Source organism: Filicampus tigris, chromosome 21 (genome assembly GCF_054856515.1).
Source record: "Filicampus tigris isolate MCC_2025a chromosome 21, RoL_Ftig_1.0, whole genome shotgun sequence".
NCBI lineage: Eukaryota > Metazoa > Chordata > Actinopteri > Syngnathiformes > Syngnathidae > Filicampus > Filicampus tigris.
Window position 1 is genome coordinate 2,834,005 of NC_141237.1, and position 23,101 is coordinate 2,857,105.

Genomic DNA, 23,101 nt, shown 5'->3' on the forward strand with positions numbered 1-23,101 from the left:
CGGACATTATCAAATGAACTTTGAGTGACTAACATTTCAAATGTGGTGGCATCTTACTTTCGATAGCTGCGCCACGCCTGCCACGAATTGACCTCACCAGAGTCGTCCTGTCTTCATTTTTATACTTTTCCAGGCCTAAACTCAGTTCTTATTTCTGGGGCTTGATGAATGGTGAAGCTTCTCCCGATTAGTTTTTCCAGACATTGCCACACAAAATGTTTTTGGAGATGACAGACTTCATCCTGCTGCGACCATCATGAGATGATATTCGAACTTCCAAACTGTGAAGGGGGCGCTCATCATTAGCCTCATGTGCTGCCCCAACAGCTAATATTAAGCCATACAAACAATAAAGCAGTCAGTCTTGAGTTTAATATGAAGACGATTTGTGCAATAACATTCGTAAGTATCGCAAAGTTGTGCAACAAAACACACTTGGTGATTTTTCAAGGGTTTACGCTTACTTCACGTGACTTCCTGTAGATTTGCGCTTCTCTTTTCTCCTTCTTCTTTTAAACAATCCTTGTTGAAGTGGCATAAAAGATCCTTTGATGCTTCAAGTGAAGTGAAAGGGGATTATTAACTTCAAAGGCCTTTTCCCACACGTAGACCCAAACCGACACTAGAGCTGGATGTGAGTAAAACGTTTACGGTTCTTGTTTTATTTCCAGTTGCTATGGAAACTAACACTACGGAGAACAACTTCCTCTTATTTTCAGGATTGGCAAGAAAAATTACAGAATGTGCAATACTGTACATTTCCCCCTGCAAACGCGTCTCACATAAAAAATTGACAAAGTTGCATCTAAAATGTTTGTTTTATTTCGTTACATTTGTTGCTTTCCCTTGTAAATCATAGTACAAATGACTATAAATGCAAGTACTATCAATCATGTTTGCAATGATTCAGCAACTTTATCTTAACACGTGAATTGCAAAAAGAACAATGAGAGTAACAGCAATTTTAAACAATTTAATTAACAAAAACACACAGATCTTTTTTAAGTATCGGTTATAGCATAAATCAGAATATCGTGCAAAAGTTCATGGCATAGATTAGAATATCGTGCAAAAGTTCATTTATTTTTATTTGTTCAATTGCAAAGGCCAAATTCGCATTATTACGGACACAATACATAACAACTAAAATGATTCCCACCTAATTTCTATATTAAGAACAATTTGGATTATTATTTCCTGTTAACATCTCTTCAGGTGGTGAATATTCCGATTTTCCTTTAGCTATAAACTGTAATCCTCAAAATGACTCACAACCGAAAGAAAACAGGTGATTACATTGACGTTCTATAGGCTCCTGTCATGAAAAGTGAAAGTAAACTTGGGCATTCTTACTTCTTGGTCCGCCTGATTCATTTGTGAAGAAACGGCCCTGATGCGCACTCTCATTTCCTCACTCGTGCTTCAGCGAACATGACTCTCACACAGGGAAACAAACTTTTACAAGCCTTTCTAGCCGGGTCCCGCAGCAGGTCATTTCTGTCAGACAATCAAGTAGCAGATGCTTCTTGGTAAGTATGAAGAGACCCGTGATGACCTGTCATGTCTTCCTTCTCTCCTTAAGCTTATTTGTTTATATTCTTTGATTTGCAGGTGACTTTTCAACCGTATCTCAAAATATGTCACTCCCCAAATGGACTTGATTTGAACAAAGACTAAGACTGGATTCTTCCGCGATGGCTGATGATGAGTTTCGAAATGGACCGTCCTCATGGTTCAGCTTTTGTTTTGTTTTCTCTCTGACCACAAACTGTTGCGCTGGATTCATCCTGAAGGACTGTCGAATAAGCAACGACAACGCCATTTGTTCGGGCATGAAACTACGAGCCGTCCCACGGGACATCCCGGCATCGATGAAGACCTTTGACTTGGGTGTGAACAAAATATCCAAGATCCGAGCAGGTGATTTCATCAATCACACGGTCCTGGTGCAGTTAGAACTGAAGCGCAACAACGTTTCACAGATAGAAAAAGGTGCCTTCACCAGCCTGCGCTCACTCCGAAAGTTAAATCTGAATAATAACCGTCTGGCACACCTGGGAGATGTTTTTGACGGTTTGAGCAACCTGACTGAGCTAAGACTATCGAGCAATGTCATAAAAACCGTGGCTCCTTCCTCCTTTAAGCCCCTGACAAATTTGACACTCTTGGACCTGTCATTCAACAAACTGCAGCACTTGACAACGGTTCACGACGCAATACAACATCTACCAAATCTGCAGTATCTGTTCATCAAAAAAATCGACGTAACCATTTTCCGGTCGTGGGACCTGACCAACAGCACAGTGGGCCTTGCATACCTCGATCTGTCTCAAAATCACATCGACGTCTTCGCAATTGGCGCAGACGTTTTCCAAAACCTCACTTGGCTGAACATCGGTGGTTCTCCGAGAAAGCGCAAGTTGTCTTGGGAGATGGGCGAACAAGCGGACCTCAGCCGCCTGACCACGCTCGATATCGGCGGGCTCCACTTGGCGCGGAAAGACGCCGGAGCGCTTTTTCAGAGTGTCAACTTCTCGCTGAGCACTCTACGAATGAACGCAATGAAATGCGACCTGAGAGAACTGCTCAACATGTCCTGCACCATCCCAACACTGACTCGGTTGCAACTCCGACGCAACAACCTTCGGCTGGTGGATTCCCGACTGCTTCGGGCGTGCCCCTCAGTCACAGAGTTGGATTTAGCTGACAATCACATGAAAAACGTTTTCAACGACTCCTTCCGAGCATTTCAAGGTCTGAAGAGCTTGACTCTCAGCCAGAACAGGCTCTCGCTGGTCCCACCTGCTGTTAGGAATCTGACCAGACTCCAAGAACTGGATCTGAGCTTTAACAACATCAGCTCACTCAGTTGTGAAGACTTTGCGGATCTCGGCAAACTCAGAGTGCTCGGCCTTTATCAGAACTACATATCGACCATCAAGCTGTGCGTCTTCAAAGACCTGACCAACCTTCAGGTCCTCAAATTGCAGACCAACCGAATCGCTCAATTGAACAGCGCTTTTAAAAGCTACTTGCCAAATCTTAGACAGCTGAAACTGGATAAGAATCGTATCAGCACAATCGAGAAGGGAGCATTTGAGGGCCTGCGCTCCCTCCAGAACTTATCAATGCAAAGGAATCAACTCCGAAAGCTTGAAATCGGTTCTTTTATCGGCCTGACGATGCTCACCGACATTCTGCTGCAATCCAACGAGATCCAAGAGACGGACATAACCGCGGGTGTGTTTGGCGATCTGATTAATTTAAGAAGGTTGAGTTTATTGGACAATCGCATCTTGTACAGGAGCAGTTCAGCATTGCCCGTGGCGCCGTTCTCTCGGCTTACCCGCCTGGAGACCCTGGCCATGGCGGGACAACACAGCAGAGGGATGTCCCTGCTGCCTCGCAACTTCCTGCAAGGTTTGACCAACCTTCTCATTTTTGATACGAGGAACGTCCGACTCGGCTCCTTGCACCAAGACACGTTCAAGCACACACCTTCCCTTCAGAAGCTTGACATCAGCGCAAATGAGCTCACAGATATCTCTCCCCGATTGTTTGACCCCATCAAGAACCTCCAGAGCCTCTACATTTCAAGAACCTCTCTTCAGTCGCTAGATTTCCTGAAGGAGGCCAACCTGACCGAACTGAAGTTCCTCCAAGCCCGAAGGAACCAGTATTCAGTCATCACCAAGGAACAAATGGCCTCCCTTCCATCCCTGATGTACTTGGATCTTCAAGGGAACAGTTTCTTATGTGAATGCGACAACTCCTGGTTCCTTCAGTGGTTGAACAAAACCCGAACCCAAGTATATGACGCCTACAACTTTGTATGCAACTACCCCCTAAACCTTAAAGGCATGAAGCTGCTGGATCTTGACATGCGATCCTGCTCCGTGGACGTGGGGTTCATCTACTTCATCTGCAGCTCGTGCGCCATTTTCCTGTTTCAGCTGGTCACTTTCAGCTATCACTTCCTGCGATGGCAGATGGCCTACGCCTATCACCTCTTCCTGGCTCTGCTGTATGAGCGGAAATACAGGGACAGGCAGCCTGAGTGTCTCTATGACGCCTTTGTCTCTTTCAACGCCCACGATGAGGACTGGGTCTTCAGGGAGCTGCTGCCCAAACTCGAGGAAGAGCAGGGCTTCAGGTTGTGCTTGCACCACCGAGACTTTGAGCCAGGTAGGCTTGCATTGTAGTATCACTTTGACTCCAGAGGATGTCGCTGTTGCACTAATTTAATTCACCCCACAGGGAAGCCCATCATGGAAAATATCTCAGACGCCATCTATGCCAGCAGAAAAACCATCTGCGTGATCAGTCGCAAATACCTGGAGAGTGATTGGTGCTCCAGAGAGATCCAGGTGGCCGGGTAATAATTCGACATTTTATTTATGATGATTTTGTCAACCCTTACCAGTACAGGGTTAAAAACAGTTCAAGGCGGGAAAGAAATTCACGTCACTCTGTCCTGACAGCTTCCGCTTGTTTGATGAGCACAAGGATGTTCTCATCCTGGTCTTCCTGGAGGACATTCCCATCTGGGAGCTGTCGCCTTACTACCGCATGAGGAAGTTGGTGAAGAAGCGTTCCTTCCTGAGCTGGCCCCGGGCGGCCCCGTGCACCGACCTCTTCTGGGAGAAGCTCCGGCAGGCTCTGCTGTCCACAGACGACGCCGGCGGGGAACTGTTACTCCTCACCGTGGAGGACAGACGCCGATGAGTATGATGAGGAGAAGGTAATGGAGGACGCGGCAGCAAATTCAAGAGGCTAATTGTGGTTGAATGTTTATATTGTACAGTGAACATTTCTATCCCTTAACCAAGAAACCTTTTATTAATGTGTGGTTTGGTGGAACATTTTGGTGTCCAAATGAGCAATTATTCTTTGTTTTATGTGTCAGTTTTGCATTACACTCCACTTGGTGTGAAGAATAAACAGCTTGAAGCAAGCAAACTGCGCCTCTTATTCGGGGAACTGCGCGACCGAGAGTGTGAACTAAGCAATACTTTAAAAAGATATTACTCAAATTATATTAGTTCTTTCTTATACTGCTAGGGAATGCTTTAAAAAGTCTGTTTTGATTAGTTTAAGTCTGTTTTGATTAGCGTGTATGAGGGGTAAGACTATTTTTATAAATGATTTGGTCTCTGTTGTCACACTTTAGTGTGCTTACGCCGCAGTCACACTGGCAGTATCCATTATAATTACACGTTGGAATCTCATTATGTTATTCGAGCAGCGAGATTCTGTCATGTCATCGCACTGACTGAAGACTTCAACCATGCGGACACGTGCCATATTAAAAAGCAAACTTCTTTAATAAATTAACAGGCAACCAAAGCCACACAACATGAAAGACAATTGAGAACGTCGTACGTTAAGTGTCAACCACAACACATGAACATTTTGAGAACCTCCCAAAGTTTGTGTATTCACAATACTACGCTGGCTGTTTATAAAACAGAGCTTAAATTTGTGCTCAAATCAAAAGTAGTGAAGCACAAATGGATGAAGGAAAAAACCAAATGCAGTTGTCCGAGTTTATGCTGCTGCTGTTGTGCTGTTGCCAGGTTGCTGGAGGGCCTCTGCACTCCTCCTCCTGCGCTCGCTACACACACACAAAAAAAATATTGATTAGACACAAAAATGACTCCAAGAAAAGCACACGACCGTGTCGCGACGCGTCATACTCACTCGAAACACCGCATCACTCGTTGGGTCCAGATCGCAGTGGGATTGGCGCACAAAAACCTTCCGGGGAGGTGAAAGCTAAAAAAAAACGGAAAAGCCAGCGTGAGAATCAGCACACTGGAGGGTTTGGGGACTCGAGTAGGCCACTTAGAGACATGTCTGTATTCACTTGTCTGGATTTTGCTATTAACTAACATGTCATGAGCAAAACAACCTCAGAAAGGACACTTTTATAGACTATAGTCTTGTCAGCGGGGGAAGCGTCCACTTTTTAAAATTACAATGTAGTTCTTCTCCACGGTCAGCAGGGGGTGTTCTGCACTTCTCCTCATCAAAATGACATCTGCTCAATTGGAGGGCAGTAAGCCATTAATGCAGCATTTGTGCGCTGCAATATATTTATATATATATATATATATATATATATATATATATATACACACACACACACATCTACACACATGCTTCTTTGGGAAACTACTATGACATGAAAATTGCTTCCTTGTCCAAAAGTAACCAACAATTTGATTTGATCAGTAATGCGTTGATATATTTCAAGAGCTGAAGTTGGAAATGACACCCTTGCTGTAATCCTGTCACCACCCTTGCATGAACATGTAAATGACAGTGTTTGTAGTTTGCCGTGGATTCCCGAGACTTTCAAATATTTTGACCCTTTTGCGACAGAGATTCCCTACCGCTATTAAGTCAGCATGATTCTCTTTGTAAAGGCCCACTCATGTTTCTCGAAATCAACTCACATGACGGCGTTGATGTCACAGGACTTGCCCATGGACTGGTAGGTGTAGCCTGACACCAGTTGGCATCGCACCTGCCGCTTGATGAACTTCAAACAGCAGCTGACTGCAAAAAAAAACAAAAAACAAACACATGCACGTGCCTTGTTCAAAGCTACAATTGCACACCTTTGAAGACGTCGCTGGTGGTTTTCAAGGTGAGTGTGATTGAAGAAAGCTCACCTGAATGCGTTGAAGTCGTGAGGCTGGCAAGGATGACGAGTGCAGTGAGGAGATAGACGGCGCGGCCTTCCATGCTTCTTATCTGGCAGGTGTCGTCCTTTGGTTGCCTTGAGGGTGTTCGGCGGAGATGTGTCAGGGAAAGCGGCCGCCTCGGAGGTTTAAGTAGGATCGCTCACTTTGCCGGGCTTTCCCACTCCAGGGGGCGGGGTGCTGGCCGGCACTTGTGTAATGGCAGCCAGCCGGGAGTATAATCATCCAGGCTAGGTGGGCGGGTGTCAGATTGCACTTTCTCCTGCGGGGGAAAAAAAAAATAAAAAATAAATCACATCGAGATAAACAATGGAACATCCAAAGTGGAATGCCCCTGAGGTTCTAATAGTATCAGTAGTTTTTGGACGTATAAACCTTTTCACTCTGATGTCATACGTCAAGTCAAGTCACAAAAGTGGCTCAAAAAGAATCCAAATCAACAATATGCTCTCATCTAAACCTCTCAACCAGGCAAGAAAAAAAGAAAAGAAACCTTGAAATGGAGGAATGCCTTTTTCAGGATGACCGGGCTGCAACGGAGAAAACATCATGAGGGTCCTTTTGAGGAAATGAAGTATACCGCAAAGTATACCGCATGGTTGTCCTCAGGATCCTTCCTGGTCAACAGAATCCTGACGAGCGACCAGCCTCAATCGGATCATCGCCACCTAACCTCTCTCAAAGCAGGAGAAGAAGAGGCAGGAAAAAGAGGAGAAGCGCCAGGAAAACAGGCCAAAGTTCTGACGTCAATTGAATGTACACAGGGGGCTAAGTGACGTATGAGTATTACTAGTTATTGTTTCTGTTGTATTTTTAACAGTAATAACACAGTGGGTGAGTGGAAAGCACGTCGGCCTCACATTTGTGTGGTTCAGGGTTTGAATATTAGCTCCAGCCTGACCGCGTGGAGTTTTATTGTTCTCTCATGACTTATTCCAGAAATGAGCCACCGGAGAGCAAAACGTAGCGATTGTGTCACACTTAGGGCACATATTTCTCTGTTAAACAGTGACATATTAACCAGTGTTGAAGTCTTCTTTTCATTGTTTTTTTTTTCTGCATTCAACGGTTGGAATTTCACTTTATTCCATTCCACTTTAATTAGTTCAGCAACAGCTTTGTCTTTTTGTCAGCAACCTTATTTACATTCTAATTGCAAAGGTTCCGCTGACAAAAATGTCTCATCAGACATGGTAAGGTGGCATGATGTCACTCTGCCAGCGGCATCATGACCGCATGTCATCACCAGTCCTGTGGACCCGGCGCTTCGATTGGATTCTATTTTTAGAGCGGGGACGTCAGAGGGCTGAGACAAGCCAAACAAATAAAAAAAAAGAAGGCGTCGTTGCAATTAGTAAGTCATTACCACATCGAACCAGCATGCACGTCGCTGACAAGGGCAGACCTTGACAGACAAGTTTCCTTGTCGGTGAGACAACCGCCAAAAGTTGCCGATTGCATCAGTTGCGCTTTGTCAATTCCATCTTGAGCTTTGTCTTTTGCAGCTCATCACGTTTGGATCCGGTGTCAAGGTTTCTTTGTTTCCATTGTTTGAACCTTTTAGGATGAATATGCAGAACACAAAAAAAAGGAAGCAAAATGAAACATTTCTCATGTCCTACTGTGTAACTAGGGCAGCCCTTTATGGATCTATTCCAATAATAACATTTTGCTATGTTGGACCGTGACATGTCTTTAGTTTGGGATAGTCCAAAGAGTAAACATTTTATTCAGATTAGGGAGTTGCATTTAAACAACTTTTGTGCTGAATAACTGACTATAACGATATATAATTCTAATATAATTTTAAATATCATATAATAGGAACGTGGAAATTCAGACGTTGCTCAAAAAAAAATCGTGGATAATAGTCATCTTTTTTTGCAGAATGATGAATGATTATCTTGTTGTTTCCCCAAACCTAAAGACTGCAAACTGTGCAGAGTGCTTGATGGTCTAATATTCTGCTCAACTCGGGAGAAAAAAAAGCTTCTAAAATTGCTCAACTACAGATGTTATGAAAAGTCTGCACACCCCTGTTCAAACACCAGCTTTCTGTCTGTCATACGACAAAATTGATTTTGTCCAAGGGTGTTTTTCCATCCATCCTTTATCAAATGAACAATAGTGCTTCACCTTCAAATGAATACCGATAACTTGTTTTTCTGCAGACGTTTCCCAATGTATGTCCAAGTTGTATACATTAACTCTCCGCGCACGTCAAGGAAATTTTCCTCTTTTATCTCCCGCTTGATTTATCTGAGGAAAGTTTGAGGTTTTGTGACGTCGCCGAGGCACTTAGATCGTAAACAAGGCCACCTCCTTTATCTAAATCACCGGCCCCGTCGTCGGAAGCGCTCTGATAATACGCATGTGACAGCAAATGCACCGGCTTGAGCAACCTCGCGCAAATCGGCGGCATTAAAGACGACAAAGTCCAGTGGCAGCAGGCAACCATGTGGAAATATTTGATACTTTAACTTGAGTTTTCAGGGACGTCAATCTTTTTACTTTGAAGACCTACAGTACTTTATCTGTACTTTCCACTTATTGTATCAAAATAGGCTTCAAACCTATCTACCGTCATTCACTGAAAATGTCCTTTTTTGCTATTTTGGTACGCTGGTCAAAGCTAAAATATTCTAAATAAATACGCAGATTTTCACCGATTTTCCTTCTACTCAAGCAAAAGTTGAATGAGTACTTCTAGTATTACCAGTCTTTTTTTTCCCAATCTGTATTTCTACTTTAGTAGAAGATAGACAAAAAGCCAAAAGAGGGAAGCCGGCTGCACGTCACGCATTGTTTCCTGGTTTATTGCAAAGCAAACTGGAGACAACAGAGGCACACAAAAAGAGAACAGGAAAAAAAATTGCGTAATTCTAGAAGCTGATAGATGACATCTATGATGATCATCCCTAAGACATAACGGCAGCAAGTTTGGTCTGGTTGAAAAAAATGTTCTGAATAAAACAGCAGTGGCATACTTTGATGGGCGACGCATTTTGCAGAAAAGGAAAATTTAGGTTAATAACAAAAAATTAGACAAAGGTGATATAATGGTAGTGTTAAACAACGAATTTCTTGCTTAATGTTTTGTTTACTTTTCTCCGTAACAGTGCAGCAAAGCAAATTTGTATCCAATACGTCACTTACTGCATAATAGCATCAATGTATTATCACTATCGGTGGCGAAATATTGCAATATGGTGAGTGCACACAACAACACAGAAGGTAGCTCCTGCGCTAAGGCGCTTTGGTCAAGTTGAGCGGGAAAATAAAACCCAAAACCAAAAAGGCACAATGGCACTTTGGCAGTTTCACACTGGCGACCGTCACGCCTCGTCCTCCGAGCGCTCGTCCCCCCTCAGCCTCGCTCGCTCCCGGTGCCTCTGGATGGCCCGCCAGATTCGGCACAAGACGCCGCCCCTGAGAGTGCACGCAGAAGAAGGCGGAGCTTAGGGAAGGAGTCCAAAAAGGACTTTTGGGGGCGTGCGAGTTGGTGATACCTGAGGCGGAGACAGCGTAAATCGTCTTTGGTGACGTCGTTCAGGACGTCGGTCAGCGTGTATTCTTCGAGCACAAACTACACGGACAGACAGGAAGATTTCTACATGTGAACTACGTCGAATTGATTTGAGGAGTTTCATGTCGCCGCCATTTCGTGACATCAAAGCGCAACCATTTGCCAGGGTGTGGGTTACTCCCGTATCGTTACTATTTGCATAAGGCTCGGTCCCTGACGCTGTCGTCACCTTATCGACGGTGTCCGGGTCCGCCACCTGCTCCTTCAGCCAATCGGTGAGCTGCTTGTCCGGCTCGTGGTCCGCCGGAATGTGGAAGATGGAGGGAGGTGAAATGTCTGCAGAAAAGACACAAATGAGAGTTGATGGGAGCTTTTCGGATTTCATCCATATGCAGTCCGTCATCTGTTTTTTAGCAGCTGGTTCTATCAAGCGCTTCTCTAGAGTTGCAAAAAATGCAAGGACACCATTTGAAGATTTAAAAAAAAAAAACATTTTAAGGGAATGCAGGACTGCAGGTCATCCCAAAGACACGGGAAATTCCAGATGCACAAACAACACTTTCAATTGACTCAGTAAACCACAGTAATATTAGTTGTTTTTCGCAGAGGATAAAGAATATATGCGTGTCAGTATTGTTATATTATTGGACTGCATTTGAAGATGCACCATTTGTATTCAAATATCCATGTTAAAGGGTTATAACACCGTGCCTGCTAACGATGCTAGCCTGCCAATGGCATTTTCCATTATGTGTTATTTTGGTGTCTTCAAACACATCCTTTCCCTTTTTTTGTTTGGACCACCCCACGCTAAAGCGAAGCGCCGGGCTTTCACCTGGCGGTCTGTGACGGACTCGAGCTAGGTCCAGGTCTTGCGTGCGCTGCTGCAACGTGGCCTTCAGGACCTGCTGGTACTCTCGCTCCTTGTGCAGCAGTTCCTCCAGAAGCCTGTCGGGGGGGGCAAGTGAGCGGCAAGTCAATCATTGGGGTCACCACGCCGCACACGAGGTGACGTCAATGCTTTTTATAGACCTCATCTGATGATGACATCTTTTGTCGTACCAGCAATGTTTGTGCGCGGACAGACTGTAATGTAGCAAACGTGAAAATGAATTTTAACTGTCGATTATTTCCAGTTCCCGTTTTGCTGACTTGGCACAGCAAAAAAGTCGTCGGGAGGCTGAATGTGTTTTGCTATCAAAATCACATCAACATCGTGGAGTGCCTGTGCGTGCGGGTGTGTCCTGACGTTACATACTCAAGTCAGATTTTATCATTGTTTTCCTCTTGCGCAACTCAAGTTGCGAAAATGCCGCCAAGTGACACTCCCTCGCCTACGTCACATCAACAAACAAAAGTCACACGTGCAGGAAGTGAAGTCTAGAAAGCAAAGAAGGCAATCTCCTGCAGGTGCTCTTCAGTGTCCCCCCCGCGTCCCCCCAAAACAAATGAGTGCAGGGAAAACAAAAATCTAAGGATCCCCTCATAATAGGCCACAGGAATTAAAATGTTTTTTTCACGAAAGAAAGGCAAAATGTTACTATTACAAATTCATATTTTTCAGATGAAAAAGTGGCAAGAATAAAGTTGTATTTTTGTTGTTGTTGTAATACATTGTCATAAAAAGTATTTATTTTTTATTAAATAGGACTGAATTGGAAAAACAAAGTTTCATTTTTTTTTTATTCTGGAAAAGACACCTTAATATAAAAATCTATACATCGTCACTGTCCAGTGAAAAACAATTTTTACGTGAATGGGGAGTCCGCTTATGTGATTTTTTTTTTTTTTTTAATGACTAAATTGGACATGACGTGTTTTTCACAGGACAGCCAGGATATATTAGAAATATGAGTGTTGTAGAAATATCCAAATGTGCATAATGCTATTTGCACCTGCTGGTCTCCTGCTTGAGGCGGCCCAGCTGCGCCCCCATCTGGTGCTGATGCAAGCGTTGGTGCTCGTGGGCGTGGGCCGGGTGCAGCGCGGCGCCGGCCGAATGCAGCGCCGGCTCGGCGGGGGTCCCGGGCTCGGCGGCGGCCGGCGCCAAGACGGGACCGAAGTCGGCTTCTTCCTCGTCCACCTCGTCCTCCTTCTCGGCGCCCTCGCACTCCGATGCCGGGCCAAAGTGCGTCTGCAGCTCTGCGGACAGGCGAGGAAGCGGATCATTTTCCGACCGATTCTAGCAATTGATTTAAACGAATTGGCTTTGTCTGCATCCGAACTGAAACTGAAATCCGGCAGGTGCCAGTAGAAGCCGATCCCACCTGGAATGAGGATGGTGATGGCGGCCTGCACAGCCCGGCGGATGATGTTGTCCATGGCGAACATCCAGTGAGGTTTGATGTGATGATTCCTCAGGACCTTGTTCACCTGACACAAGCAATTCACGGGTCACCCGAACCCTAATAACACACTCTTGAAACTGCTGGGCCAAAAGTAGGGAAGATTGAGTATCGGTGCCAGGTATCGGTCACAAATTGACTGCCACTGACTGCTATAGATGTCAAATCTGCATGAGTGCTGGAAGTGAAAGAGTTGAGGTAGTGAGTCCTCGTGGAGGCTGCCGATACCAGTCACCGATACTTAACACAAAAAAATTCTGACAGCGAGTAGGTTGTCCTCAGCAGTTGAAACCGGCAAATTGCGAATCAGACAGAAAGGATTTATTCACAATTTTGGGGCATTGCGTTCAAAGAAATGTTATATATCAAAAGTACTAAAGGTATCGGTGAGTATTCTGAGCGAATACTCACACTGGCATTGGTCCGAAAAAAGTGGAATCAAACACCCTTGAAAAAATGTCAGCAAATTCACAACTTTTGTCTAAATGAAGCTCCTCAACTCACTTCAACAATAGTCCCTGGGACCAAAATGGTGCCAGAACACTACTTTTGTCTAAATGATTTGTCACTCATGTCAACATAGCTCCGTGTCATCAAAGCACTACTTTTGTAAAAATGAAGCTCCTCACTTCGCTTCAACATACCACAAGATGGCGCCAAAGCACTACTTTTGTCCCCCACCTTACTTCAACAGTTCCTTGGCACCAAGATAAATGCTACAAAATGGCACCAAAGCAGTACTTTTGTCTAAATTAAGCTCTCAACTCACTCACGCATTTCGGAGTCTGTAGTTTTTATTTCTTTTTTGACTGAAGTCAATGAAAGCAACGGCGGCAGACAACGGCGGACCTCACCGAGTCCTGGAAGCCGAAGAGCACCAGCTGGATCTGGTTGATGGAGGTGGAGTCAAAGTCCAGGTCCAGCTTGAGCTTGGAGATGGTGGCCGCCATGACGCGCCTCTCCGGGGAATGGATGAAGTCTCGCAGGATGCAGATGATCTGCTTGATGTGCTCCACCGACAGCTGCAGCTCCTCGCTGCCCTGGAGTGTGGCGAAAAAGAACAGGCACATTTTTCTTTGAAAAAAACTAAATGTTTGAATTTTTTTTTTTTTTTGCCAGGTGCCCATCCCTGCACTAGAGGGAGCCCACGCGCCACTAGTGGTACTACTGGCACACTTGGCCAAGCACTCTTGTCAACTTCAATTGAACAATGGCATTGCTTTTCACTCTTCATCCACGCGCACCTGGATGTAGTTCTCCTTCAGGTTGGAGATGACCTTCTCCTGGTCCTCGTTCAGGACCTTGAACAAAATGGCTCTCCTCTCGCTGTCCTTCTTGAGCAGGAAGAGGCCGCCGTCCCTGTCCTCTGGCGAGGGGGGGGCGCCGCTGCGGTCCTCCGACACCGAACCCTCGTCTGGAACGCTGCCGCGCACACACAAACACAACTTCAGCTTGGTGCAGGTTTTTTTTTTTTTTTTTTTTTACGACGTTTGCGGATACAAGCCTCTCCTGGCTACTCTGTGTGACCAGCAGAGTCAACACACACACACACACGAGAGTGTGTGCGTGTGTGCTCAGCTATCAGCAGCGGCTTGTAAAGTTACCAAGCTTCATTATTTCGGTGTTGTAAAAGGCAGTTGTGCATGCTGGGACCACAATAAGACCACCTGCCACCCAAACACACACACACACGCACACACATTGATTCACATTTTGACATTAGAAGCAGGCAAGCTCGGGAGATTATCTTTTCACTCGCCGTTCATCAGTGACATTCATCCGGTTCAGTGTTTCAACCTCGATTGAGCCAAGGCACATCTTTTACATTTGAAAATTCTCACAGCACACAAACAAAAATGTCATAAAAAAGTGTATACAGTGAACACCCATTTATTGTGGGGCACACGTTCAAAATTCAACCGCAATAGCTGAAAATCTGCAAAAAAGACAGACCATCTACTGTTGGTTTTTTTTGTAAATTACACTAGAAGAAAAAAAAAAAAATCAAGCATAAAATGTTAAAAAAATATTTTACATAGTGGTGGGGTATGACTGCAAGCACAAAGTGGTTCTCGTGCGCATGTCTGGAAGGTAGCACCTCAGGTAGTTGGAGTTGGGCGGCTTGAGCAGGTTCTCCGAGCCGGAGCTTTTCTTTTTCTGGAAGAAGACGTCGTGCTTGGAGTCGCAGTCGGGACTCATGGAGCCGTGTTCGCTGCTGCTGCTCCCCGTGGCCTCGCACTGCAGCTGCACCGGCAGCGAAACGTGGATGTAGTCTGACAAAATGCAGAAAAACGTCACAAATAATCACTCAGAAACACACTTAAACATTTCAAAGATGCTCATTCAGCCCCTCACCAAGGAGGCCAGAGTCTCCGGTAAAACTTTTATAACTGTTCCAAAAGACTGAATGCCAATGTACTTCAAAGTGAAATTCAACTGAAATGTACAAAAAAACTGCTGCACCTGACGGCTTGAATGCTATCTTGCTCTTCTTGCCCTTGGTGTTGTGTCGCACAAACGTGTCCCTCAGGAGGTCGGAGGCCAGGGCTCGTTTGTGAGGGTCGGGCTCGAAGCAGCGCAAGATGAACGACTTGGCCTCCAGCGACAAAGATTCGGGGATCTCCGGGTGGATCTTAAACATGCCCACCTGCGTGTTTAAAAGCAGGCGTGAAACCTTATATCAAATCGTATATGGTCTCCTTATAACCCCGATGGAACCGGTCGCCAACCTTAAACATGGCGGCTTGCGGCTCGCCCAGCTCGTGGAAGGGAGGTTTCCCGGTGGCCATTTCGATGATGGTACATCCCAGCGACCATATGTCGGCCGGGGCTCCGTACCCCCGGGGACCCTTGTCAATGATCTCTGGAGCCATGTACTGCAGCGTGCCTGCACGTAGAGATATTGCTTGCTTGACCTTGAACCCATAAGTAAGGTTTCGAATGTTTGGTCTTGGGCAGATGTGGAATTTGCCCTACATAGTGACGCTGACAGTGGAGAGACGACAGGGACAATAAAAGTGAGAAGCAGGAGATAAGGACACACACCGACAGAGATACACCTACTAATGAAAGATAAACACTGTTCTGCCTCTGCTTGATTAGCTAATCTAATTGCACACATCTCTGACCGACAGAGAAGGCCAGATGGTCCACGAATGTCCCACTGCGTGTGTCTGCGCGCATACTCCAGCATGCCACCTCAAAGCGTTTCCCTAGATAGCGACTAAGGACGTTTTGTGGGCTATGTAATACATGTAGTATGTGACTTTTTCTTTAACTTGTGAAATATTGTACTTAAAAGGCCTTGGCAAGCAAAAACAGTGTTGTGGACAAACCTGCCAAATTTGAATGATTCCAAAAAAAAAAAAAATGTCCACTTACATCAAACGAGGCTTGAATGCACTGAAACTATTCTGCTCAACTGTTCACTCTCAATCAAATTGCATACAACTCACTCTCCTTGGTGGGGACATAATGTGACTGCCAATCGGTCCCCCGACTGGGCGCCATTTTCGCCACAGCCCACCACCACAAAAAAAAATCTGGAAAAACTGCTTACCGCTATATCTCCACAATTCAGTGCTGCATATAGTTCTCATTCTTAGTCTCGAAGATCACTCAAGTCCACATTACCCAAAAGCACAAATTACCCGTGAAGGTCTCGGTGCAGGGGTTGACTCCTGCCAGCCGCTTGGAAGTACCAAAGTCTGAAATCTTCAAAACACCACTGTAGGTGTTGACCAGCACGTTGTCACCCTGACGAGGAAGGACAAGCAATGAGTAAAAATGCCAAGCAGTGACTTGTCTTTATCAGACCTTGATGTCCCTGTGGACGATCTGGTTCTCGTGCAAGTAGCGCAGGCCCTCCAGGATCTGTCGGGTGTAGAAGATGATGGTGGCCTCCTTCAGCGGACCCCATTTGGAGCGCAGCAATGCCGACAAGCTCCCTGGGGGACGAACCAGAGGATGACTTAGGAATTGAATTTGTTCCCTGACACAAATTTCAATTGATTTGACTTGGATGTCAAATCAGGTTTCTACATTGAAATATCGGGAATCCTTTGCAGCCAGCAAAAAAAAAAAACTTGAAAATCTCTCAAGTCAAGGTACCAATGTAATTTCTTTAAAAGTCCGCCAAGTAACTGTCTGGGTCTCTGCTCTTAGGTTCACCTGCACAATCAACACAACCAAACCACACACCTCCAGGGACTTGCTCCATGAAGATCTTGATGTATCCGTTCTCTGAAACAGAGCCCAAATACTGGACGATGTTCCTGTGCTTGAGGTACTTGTGCAGGGCGATCTCTTCGTGAAGAGGCTGCGAGTACCTGATTGAAAAAGACAGAGAGGAACCCTTTTCATTATGATTATCATCAAAATTCTTGTTTAAATTTCCTTGTGTCTTTCAATGAATCGAGCAGAACCTGTGGAGGACAAATCGAGTGGATGTCATGAATGTACAGAGAAGATCGCAAGACTGACTGAGAACCAAACCTCCGTTATCTGTTTTTTTTTGTCATTTTCTCAAAGGTATGCATTAAATGTTTGCTCGGGTTGTCTTTGACTAATTGAGCTCAACCTAATGGCTAGACTGCTAGCTAGCGTCAAATCTACAGACCTGCAATGCATTCCAGCGTCAATAAAACACATCTGTGCTAATCCTGCAACGATAAAGTATCAAACTAAAAAATCGCAACAGTCTAAGAAATAAACCGTATCTACCACTAGCTGTGGCTACCACTAATGTTAGTTCAACTATAGCTAGTTCTACTATTGACTCTGAAAATGCGGACCCTCCAACTAATTTAATTTACAATAGTAACAAAAGTCAATTTGGATTTTGTTAAGCCAATTTGTTGATTATGAAATGTTAATTGGCACAGCCACTCTGGAGCATCACCCACCTGCTGTCTCGCTCCGGAATCTCCTTGATGGCAATTCGGACCTGGTTGCTGACATCTCTCCCAGCGTACACCACCCCGTAGGTGCCTCGCCCCAGCACCACCCGGTCGCCAGTCTCGTCCGTGTCGTACTCGTACTGCAGCAGTGCAGATAGCGTCACACTCTAGAACATTCCAACCTTGGCTTCCAAGTATAAATCCAAAAACTCAAGATGGGGCTGCCGTAAGTCAAGGTCCTACTGTCTAGTACAGTTAGCGGGAATCACCACAGTTGCACTCACCTCCAGGGTGTCTCCGTCTCCTTCGCCTTCCAACTCCACGGCGTTGCCAGTACCATCTGATATCATCTCCTTCACCATGGAGCAGAACCTGAGGGGATGCGCATTGACACGTGAACGCGCAATCTCACTCAAATATAAAACTGAGGTACGCTTCCTTACCGAGCACACTGCTCCTCGGTGGAGAAATAAATCTGGAAGTCATCGGAGTTGTCGTGGACATAGAGAAAGCAGCAGCGTTCGTCAAACTTGCTGATGCTGGAGGTAAAAGAGGGATTCATAATAAACACCCATAGTATCGCAGTTCATCATTGGCACCCGCACTTTATTGGTGATTTTACAGTTTGTAAACTGTAAAGCACGAATTTAGAGTTGAGCACTTTTAGTGCACATGCCGAGATACACAGGAAGGGATGCAAAGCTGCTCAGTGGGCGTGAAAGTAGTAGTTGTCGGAAGATTTATAATTACTCTGAACATGCTTATTTCTGTTAACCCGTCTACGTTAGCATCAGCTATGTTAGCATTAAGATATTATGACCTGTGACTACAAACTTTGGACTTTGCTCTCAAACGTACCTGATGCCTTTGATGGACATGGCAGTGAAATTCCACTCGTGTATTCCTTTCTGCAACACATGAACACAAGGGATGGTCACCAAGGAGAACGAGGAAGGTTTCAGTTTCCGTTGTGGAAAGACACCACGAACCGTTTCAGCGGGGGACACGTGCCAGATGGAGACGTTCTTCTCTTCGGCCTCATTGTTGATGGACACGTACGAGGGCTGATACACTTTAGTGGGCTCCAGAATCAGTACCTGAAACAGGAGGTGATACAGGGAGATGTCGGTGAACGGTCTGGGGATATTGGATCCAGGTGGATGTGGTTTTGGTGTCCGTACAGGAAAACGCAGTCGGTTAGTGGTTCCCTGCGTGGCCTCCACGATGATGTCCATCCAGAAGTTGAGTCTGTCCCGCTGGGGGGAATGTTCCACCAACTGCTTTTTAAACCTCTGGATCAGCTGTAGGTTCTGCACCACAGAACGCAGGTACCTATGAAGAGAGAAAAAAAAATACAGTTGACCCAAACCATAAACCGTTGATATTACCATCGAATTTTGGATTGGTTCTTATGAGGACAGCGGATCTTACCAGAGAGGTGGCTTCAGCTTAAAGAGTTTTTCGGCAGCTTGGGTCGCTTTAGGGATGTCGCTAGCCAGCATGCTAACAGTGAAGAACTGGCCCACGTCCCAGTAGTTGTTCATTTTCTCCAAGGAACCTTTGCGCCCCAACAGACTGTTCAACCTAACACCTGGAAAATACAGCGGTGCCTTGGTTTAGGAGTGTATTTGTGTGTTAGGCCCGTTCAAGTTGGGGCACGCATTTGGAGCGGGAGCAATAGGAAACAATCTGAACCCTCCAGATGCTATTGTGTGAAAACTTGGGCCTAGTTGTTGGATGTCAACTTCAGGATCCTCTTACCAATTTTCCTCAGTTCCATGGAGCTCTCGAACTGTTGGCCAGCGACTATGAGGAGTACAGCCAGGTTAATGCCCGAGTAGAGGGTGGGCTGCAGCTCAAACCCCTTCCTGTACCTGCAACAGTTTTTGGGCCTCGACTTCAACAGACATCCCGCGTGGATTCGTCTCATTGTTAAGGCTGAAGGTGTCGTCTTACCACTGTATAGCGTTGTCCCTGTTCTTGGTGTCCTTGCAATCAGAGTCCAGGAAAATGTCCTTGTAGATTCGCCCGCACAGGCAGAACATGTCGGGGGCGGGGTGTTCGCACGACTGCAGGACGTGCAGCATCACGCGGAGAGCCTGCTCCCTGTCTCCAGGACTGTTCCTCCTGTAAACAACGGGACTTGGGACTACCTGAAAAATCGACTCATGGACAGTAACAAAGTATTTGAGTGCATTCTTCGCTGTGTTACCTGTTTAGTGCGAAGGCGTAGTGGAACTGGATCATGGGCTGTGTTGCCAGGTCACAAGTAGGCAGCATTTCCAATGTTTGCACCAGCTTGACCATAGCGTCGTAGTCCTGATGAACCAAACAACGTGATACATGAGCCACGTCAGATTCTTTACAACGGGTTATACAAACACAAGGCCACCTGGATGTCCCTGTAAGAAAAGAGCAGATTCATGACGATGTCCTGCGTGAGGACTTCTGTGTTGTCGATGCGAAGCTTGATGCGGGAGAGCTCCTTGGCCAGCTCCTCGCCTTGATACTTCTCCCTGGCCTTCCGGATGTCGTTGAGCAAGGTGTCCTTGAAGGAGGCACTGGAGATAGAATACAGCAGGTATTGTGGCCACTGACAAGCACCCGCATTGAATGTGGAATGATAGCACATCATTTACTGTCAACCGCCAAGCTACGGCCCCCGGGCAGCTCCATTTGAGAAGCACTCGTGAGCTGTTACATTGCTTTTCACTTTGTTTCTAACCAGGATGTGACGTGGATGTCCTTGAGTAGGCTGGTGAAGCGGTCCATCAGGGGGACGCAGAGAGGCCCCAGGAGGTTGTCCCAGCTGGGCTGCATGTACTCGCTGGCCCTCCGCTGGGCGTCACTCTCGCAGCAGGTGTACTCATGGTTGGGGGTCACGATGTAGGGGATGAAGTAGTAGTTGCCGCTGGATGCCTGGAGGCCGACAGGGACCGTATCTTAGGGACATTTAAAAGGAGACTTTTTTTTTTCCACATTCTGACAAGGCTTTCTACAGAAAAAATGGAATGCCAGGCAGCTATAAAACCAACTCAAACCTAACATGAGGGATAAGTCATCACAGCTTTGTTGTTATTCAGCCGTTATGACGCAAACACACGCAATGGCACGATAGTCGTGCTGTCTTCCCGACTGACCTGCCCAATATCACATTAGACTGTTAGAGGAACAAGAATAGCAGACAAGCTTTCTGCAGAGCGTTTTGGAAGCGCACTGTACAGTAAATATTGCAAGCTCACTATTGGCCTCTTTGCTTCCTCGAGTTGCGCGTTTTTGAGGGTTTTTTGCACTACCAGGCCAACGTAACCTCCTGTTCCTCTTCCGTCACTGTTAGTGAGCACAATCTCCCAGCATGCTTTGCTGCTCCACTGTACCTTACTTGATTGCGCAGGCCAGAGCCTCTGTATTCAGCAGGCAGCTGGACCCTGGGGAAACCTAACCCTGGAGGACGAACCGCCTTCGCCACAAACGCACAAACACCATTCAGACATTAAAATCATTTGCTTGAAAGAACAGCTGCTAATAATTTGTGGGATTCTATTTCAGGAGAACATGAGGGTGGTGTTTGGGACAGAGCGAAAGCATGCACGCAAATATGACTCTCAAAATAGCCCAAGACACTGTGTCTGTGTGCACATGAGTGTGTGTACTGTCACGCGCGGACACTTACAGTGTTCTTTTGAGCAACCATATCCTGAAAGCACAAAGCAAACTCGAGTGAGGTTCAAAGCTGAGCATTCTTCATTCAAAAAAATATTCAGATAATAAAATGACAGAAAGGAAACAAGTGCGCTGTCTTTGTTTTTGGAAAATTGCATCTGCGCATTCACCTTGAGCGACTGGGCCGTGTCGGGGTCGGTGTCGTGGTACAAGATGACGTTGTTGGCCATGTCGAAGCTCTCCCTCACGCCCAGGTGGTAGAATAAGGACGGCTGGCGGAAGACGTCACTCATGTCCACCACCGCAATGTCTGCACGGACAAGACACGTTTGCAAGTCTTCCGAGGCCACCATGGATGTTTTTGCAAACACTGAATTGTGTGAGGCAGATCCATAAAGAAGATCACGCATAGTCCACACAGAAAGTCGAGCGTTGGTAAGTCAGAAGTTACTTACTAGTCAGAACTTGAGTCGTTTCTGAACTTTTTGGAGGACTGCGTTTTACTTGAGTCATACTCGTCGAAAGTAACAAAACTTGAGTAAAATGTTTAGCTACTCTGGTGTTAAGTCATCAAAAACAATACTGCATGTATACTTTTGTACATTTCAGAGCCGCTACTTGTTTACTTTCACTTCAATAAAGTCGCCAATATTTTTCTGTACACAAGTATCTGCAGGCTACTTTTTGTGCAGTTTCAGTACTTTTGCACCGCTGAACACAACTGTGGAAGTTAGTATGTAGATGGTCCAGAAAAACATACTGTACTTATCCCTAGACTTGGTACCTGCGTCGTAGAAGCTGTCCAGCACGGAGGTCTCCCCGAAGTCAAGCCTCCCGAAGGTGACGGTGGTGAGCAGGGCGCTCTCGGCGTCGCACGCCCGCTGCAGACACTGCAGCGCGCCGGACTCCGGGCTGCTGCCCATCACCGCCTTCAGCCCGTCGTTCAGCACGTACACCACCCGCAGGGAGCGCTGCTTGGCCGGCGGGCTGGGGCTGGACAGCTCGGCCCTTTCCCGGTCCCGCTCCAGCACGGACATGCCCCCCGAGTGCTCGCCCGCCATGCAGTCCGACGCCTGCGCGCTCTGGCCGGCTTCCATGTCGCCGGGTCGCCTCCGCCTCCTCCCCCTCGGCTTCTCGTCAAGGGTGCTTCTTCTTCTTCTTCTTCCACCCCGGAGCTCGTCCTGCTCCTCACCTGGCGCGCACCTGCGGTCTCGCGTCGGAGAGGCTCGCGTCGGAGGTTGTCCCCGCGCATCTCCGCCTCATTAAGTCGCATCAGCGTCCCATTATCTCGCACCAAGGGACCCGTTTACTCCCGGACCGGTTCCGACTAGATCCCCCCCACCCCATGAGAGGAGGAGGAGGAGGAGGAGGAGGAGGTGGTGCACGCGTGCAAGTGATATGACTGCTGAAACGCGCATTTCAGTAGCTTTATGAGATGAGCGCACAAGAGCGCGTCACTTGTGTTTGAGCTTTTAATAGTGTGCAAAAGGCCATCCTGATTTATCTCCCAAAAACTGAGTCCAAATAAAACACGCGTCCTTGTTCACACAACGTTTGTCATCGCCTCCTTAAGAGTTTGCGATAATGTTCCGCAATTGACTTAGTTTTTGTGCGCACTCCTCACGTTTGGCTTTGGCCCTCTTGTGACATCTCGGTGCCAAGGAACTATGTTGAAGTGAGTTGAGGCGTATAAAAGCAGTGCTTTGCTGCCATCTCGGGTCATTTTTGTGCCAAGGAAACATGTTGAAGGGTGGTGAGGAGCTTCGGTTGGACAAAAATAGTGCTTTAGTGCCATCTTGGTGGCAAGTAAGTATGTTGGAGTTGAAGAGTTTCATTTAGACAAAAAAAGTTATTTGCCGTCATCTTGTGGCATCTTGGCAACTAAGTTGAAATGTATTGAGAACGTTTTTGCTCTGGCATCATCCCCATACTGCTTACAGCAACTAGGGGGCGGATTTGCAT

At 46.2% G+C, this 23,101-nt stretch overlaps 3 protein-coding genes across 5 annotated transcripts; 1 reads left to right on the forward strand and 2 right to left on the reverse strand.

Moving 5' to 3' along the window:
• Positions 1–616: 616 nt before the first annotated feature.
• Positions 617–4,953, forward strand: tlr22 (toll-like receptor 22). Its single transcript, XM_086020001.1, has 4 exons — positions 617–1,529; positions 1,612–4,185; positions 4,258–4,375; positions 4,482–4,953. Exons 2-4 carry the CDS (start codon positions 1,695–1,697, stop codon positions 4,723–4,725), a joined length of 2,853 nt encoding a protein of 950 aa, XP_085876127.1. The 5' UTR covers positions 617–1,529; positions 1,612–1,694; the 3' UTR covers positions 4,726–4,953.
• A 352-nt stretch (positions 4,954–5,305) lies between these two features.
• Positions 5,306–9,379, reverse strand: ccl20b (chemokine (C-C motif) ligand 20b). Its single transcript, XM_086020005.1, has 5 exons — positions 7,201–9,379; positions 6,678–6,969; positions 6,459–6,561; positions 5,701–5,775; positions 5,306–5,614 (listed from the first exon to the last, which is right to left on the reverse strand). The coding sequence occupies exons 2-5, from the start codon at positions 6,748–6,750 to the stop codon at positions 5,548–5,550; spliced, it is 318 nt and encodes a 105-aa protein (XP_085876131.1). The 5' UTR covers positions 6,751–6,969; positions 7,201–9,379; the 3' UTR covers positions 5,306–5,547.
• Positions 9,380–9,504: 125 nt separating this feature from the next.
• map3k15 (mitogen-activated protein kinase kinase kinase 15) lies at positions 9,505–23,070 on the reverse strand. Of its 3 annotated transcripts, none has more exons than XM_086019998.1 (30): positions 22,332–23,070; positions 21,924–22,297; positions 21,310–21,449; positions 21,150–21,173; positions 20,202–20,395; positions 19,869–20,037; positions 19,689–19,795; positions 19,433–19,603; positions 19,238–19,350; positions 18,908–19,067; positions 18,658–18,808; positions 18,466–18,573; positions 18,335–18,384; positions 17,920–18,015; positions 17,761–17,848; positions 17,483–17,616; positions 16,779–16,906; positions 16,395–16,525; positions 16,229–16,334; positions 15,308–15,465; positions 15,042–15,225; positions 14,677–14,851; positions 13,823–14,000; positions 13,433–13,618; positions 12,501–12,606; positions 12,129–12,375; positions 11,069–11,181; positions 10,463–10,569; positions 10,217–10,293; positions 9,505–10,136 (listed from the first exon to the last, which is right to left on the reverse strand). In XM_086019998.1, the coding sequence occupies exons 1-30, from the start codon at positions 22,400–22,402 to the stop codon at positions 10,043–10,045; spliced, it is 4,140 nt and encodes a 1,379-aa protein (XP_085876124.1). In that variant the 5' UTR covers positions 22,403–23,070; the 3' UTR covers positions 9,505–10,042. The 3 variants fall into 3 exon arrangements, with proteins under 3 accessions (XP_085876124.1, XP_085876125.1, XP_085876123.1); XM_086019999.1 differs by adding an exon at positions 20,859–20,936 and having other exon boundaries at positions 21,144–21,173; positions 21,924–23,070; XM_086019997.1 differs by having other exon boundaries at positions 21,924–23,070.
• Between the last annotated feature and the right edge of the window lie 31 nt (positions 23,071–23,101).

Bases quoted from the DNA above. Each gene is read 5' to 3' on its own strand.
- ccl20b (XM_086020005.1), bottom strand. From the start codon at position 6,750: ATGGAAGGCCGCGCCGTCTATCTCCTCACTGCACTCGTCATCCTTGCC. The intron at 5,776-6,458 runs GTGAGTTGATTT...GTTTTTTTTTAG, and splicing joins TGTGACATCAACGCCGTCAT to CTTTCACCTCCCCGGAAGGT. The intron at 5,615-5,700 runs GTGAGTATGACG...GTGTGTGTGTAG, and splicing joins CGAGTGATGCGGTGTTTCGA to CGAGCGCAGGAGGAGGAGTG.
- map3k15 (XM_086019998.1), bottom strand. From the start codon at position 22,402: ATGAGGCGGAGATGCGCGGGGACAACCTCCGACGCGAGCCTCTCCGAC. The intron at 14,001-14,676 runs GTGCTACCTTCC...TGTGCGCGGCAG, and splicing joins CCCAACTCCAACTACCTGAG to CGTTCCAGACGAGGGTTCGG. The intron at 10,570-11,068 runs GTGAAAGCCCGG...TCTTTTCTGCAG, and splicing joins AGTCCGTCACAGACCGCCAG to ACATTTCACCTCCCTCCATC.
- tlr22 (XM_086020001.1), top strand. From the start codon at position 1,695: ATGGCTGATGATGAGTTTCGAAATGGACCGTCCTCATGGTTCAGCTTT. The intron at 4,186-4,257 runs GTAGGCTTGCAT...TTCACCCCACAG, and splicing joins CCACCGAGACTTTGAGCCAG to GGAAGCCCATCATGGAAAAT. The intron at 4,376-4,481 runs GTAATAATTCGA...CTGTCCTGACAG, and splicing joins AGAGAGATCCAGGTGGCCGG to CTTCCGCTTGTTTGATGAGC.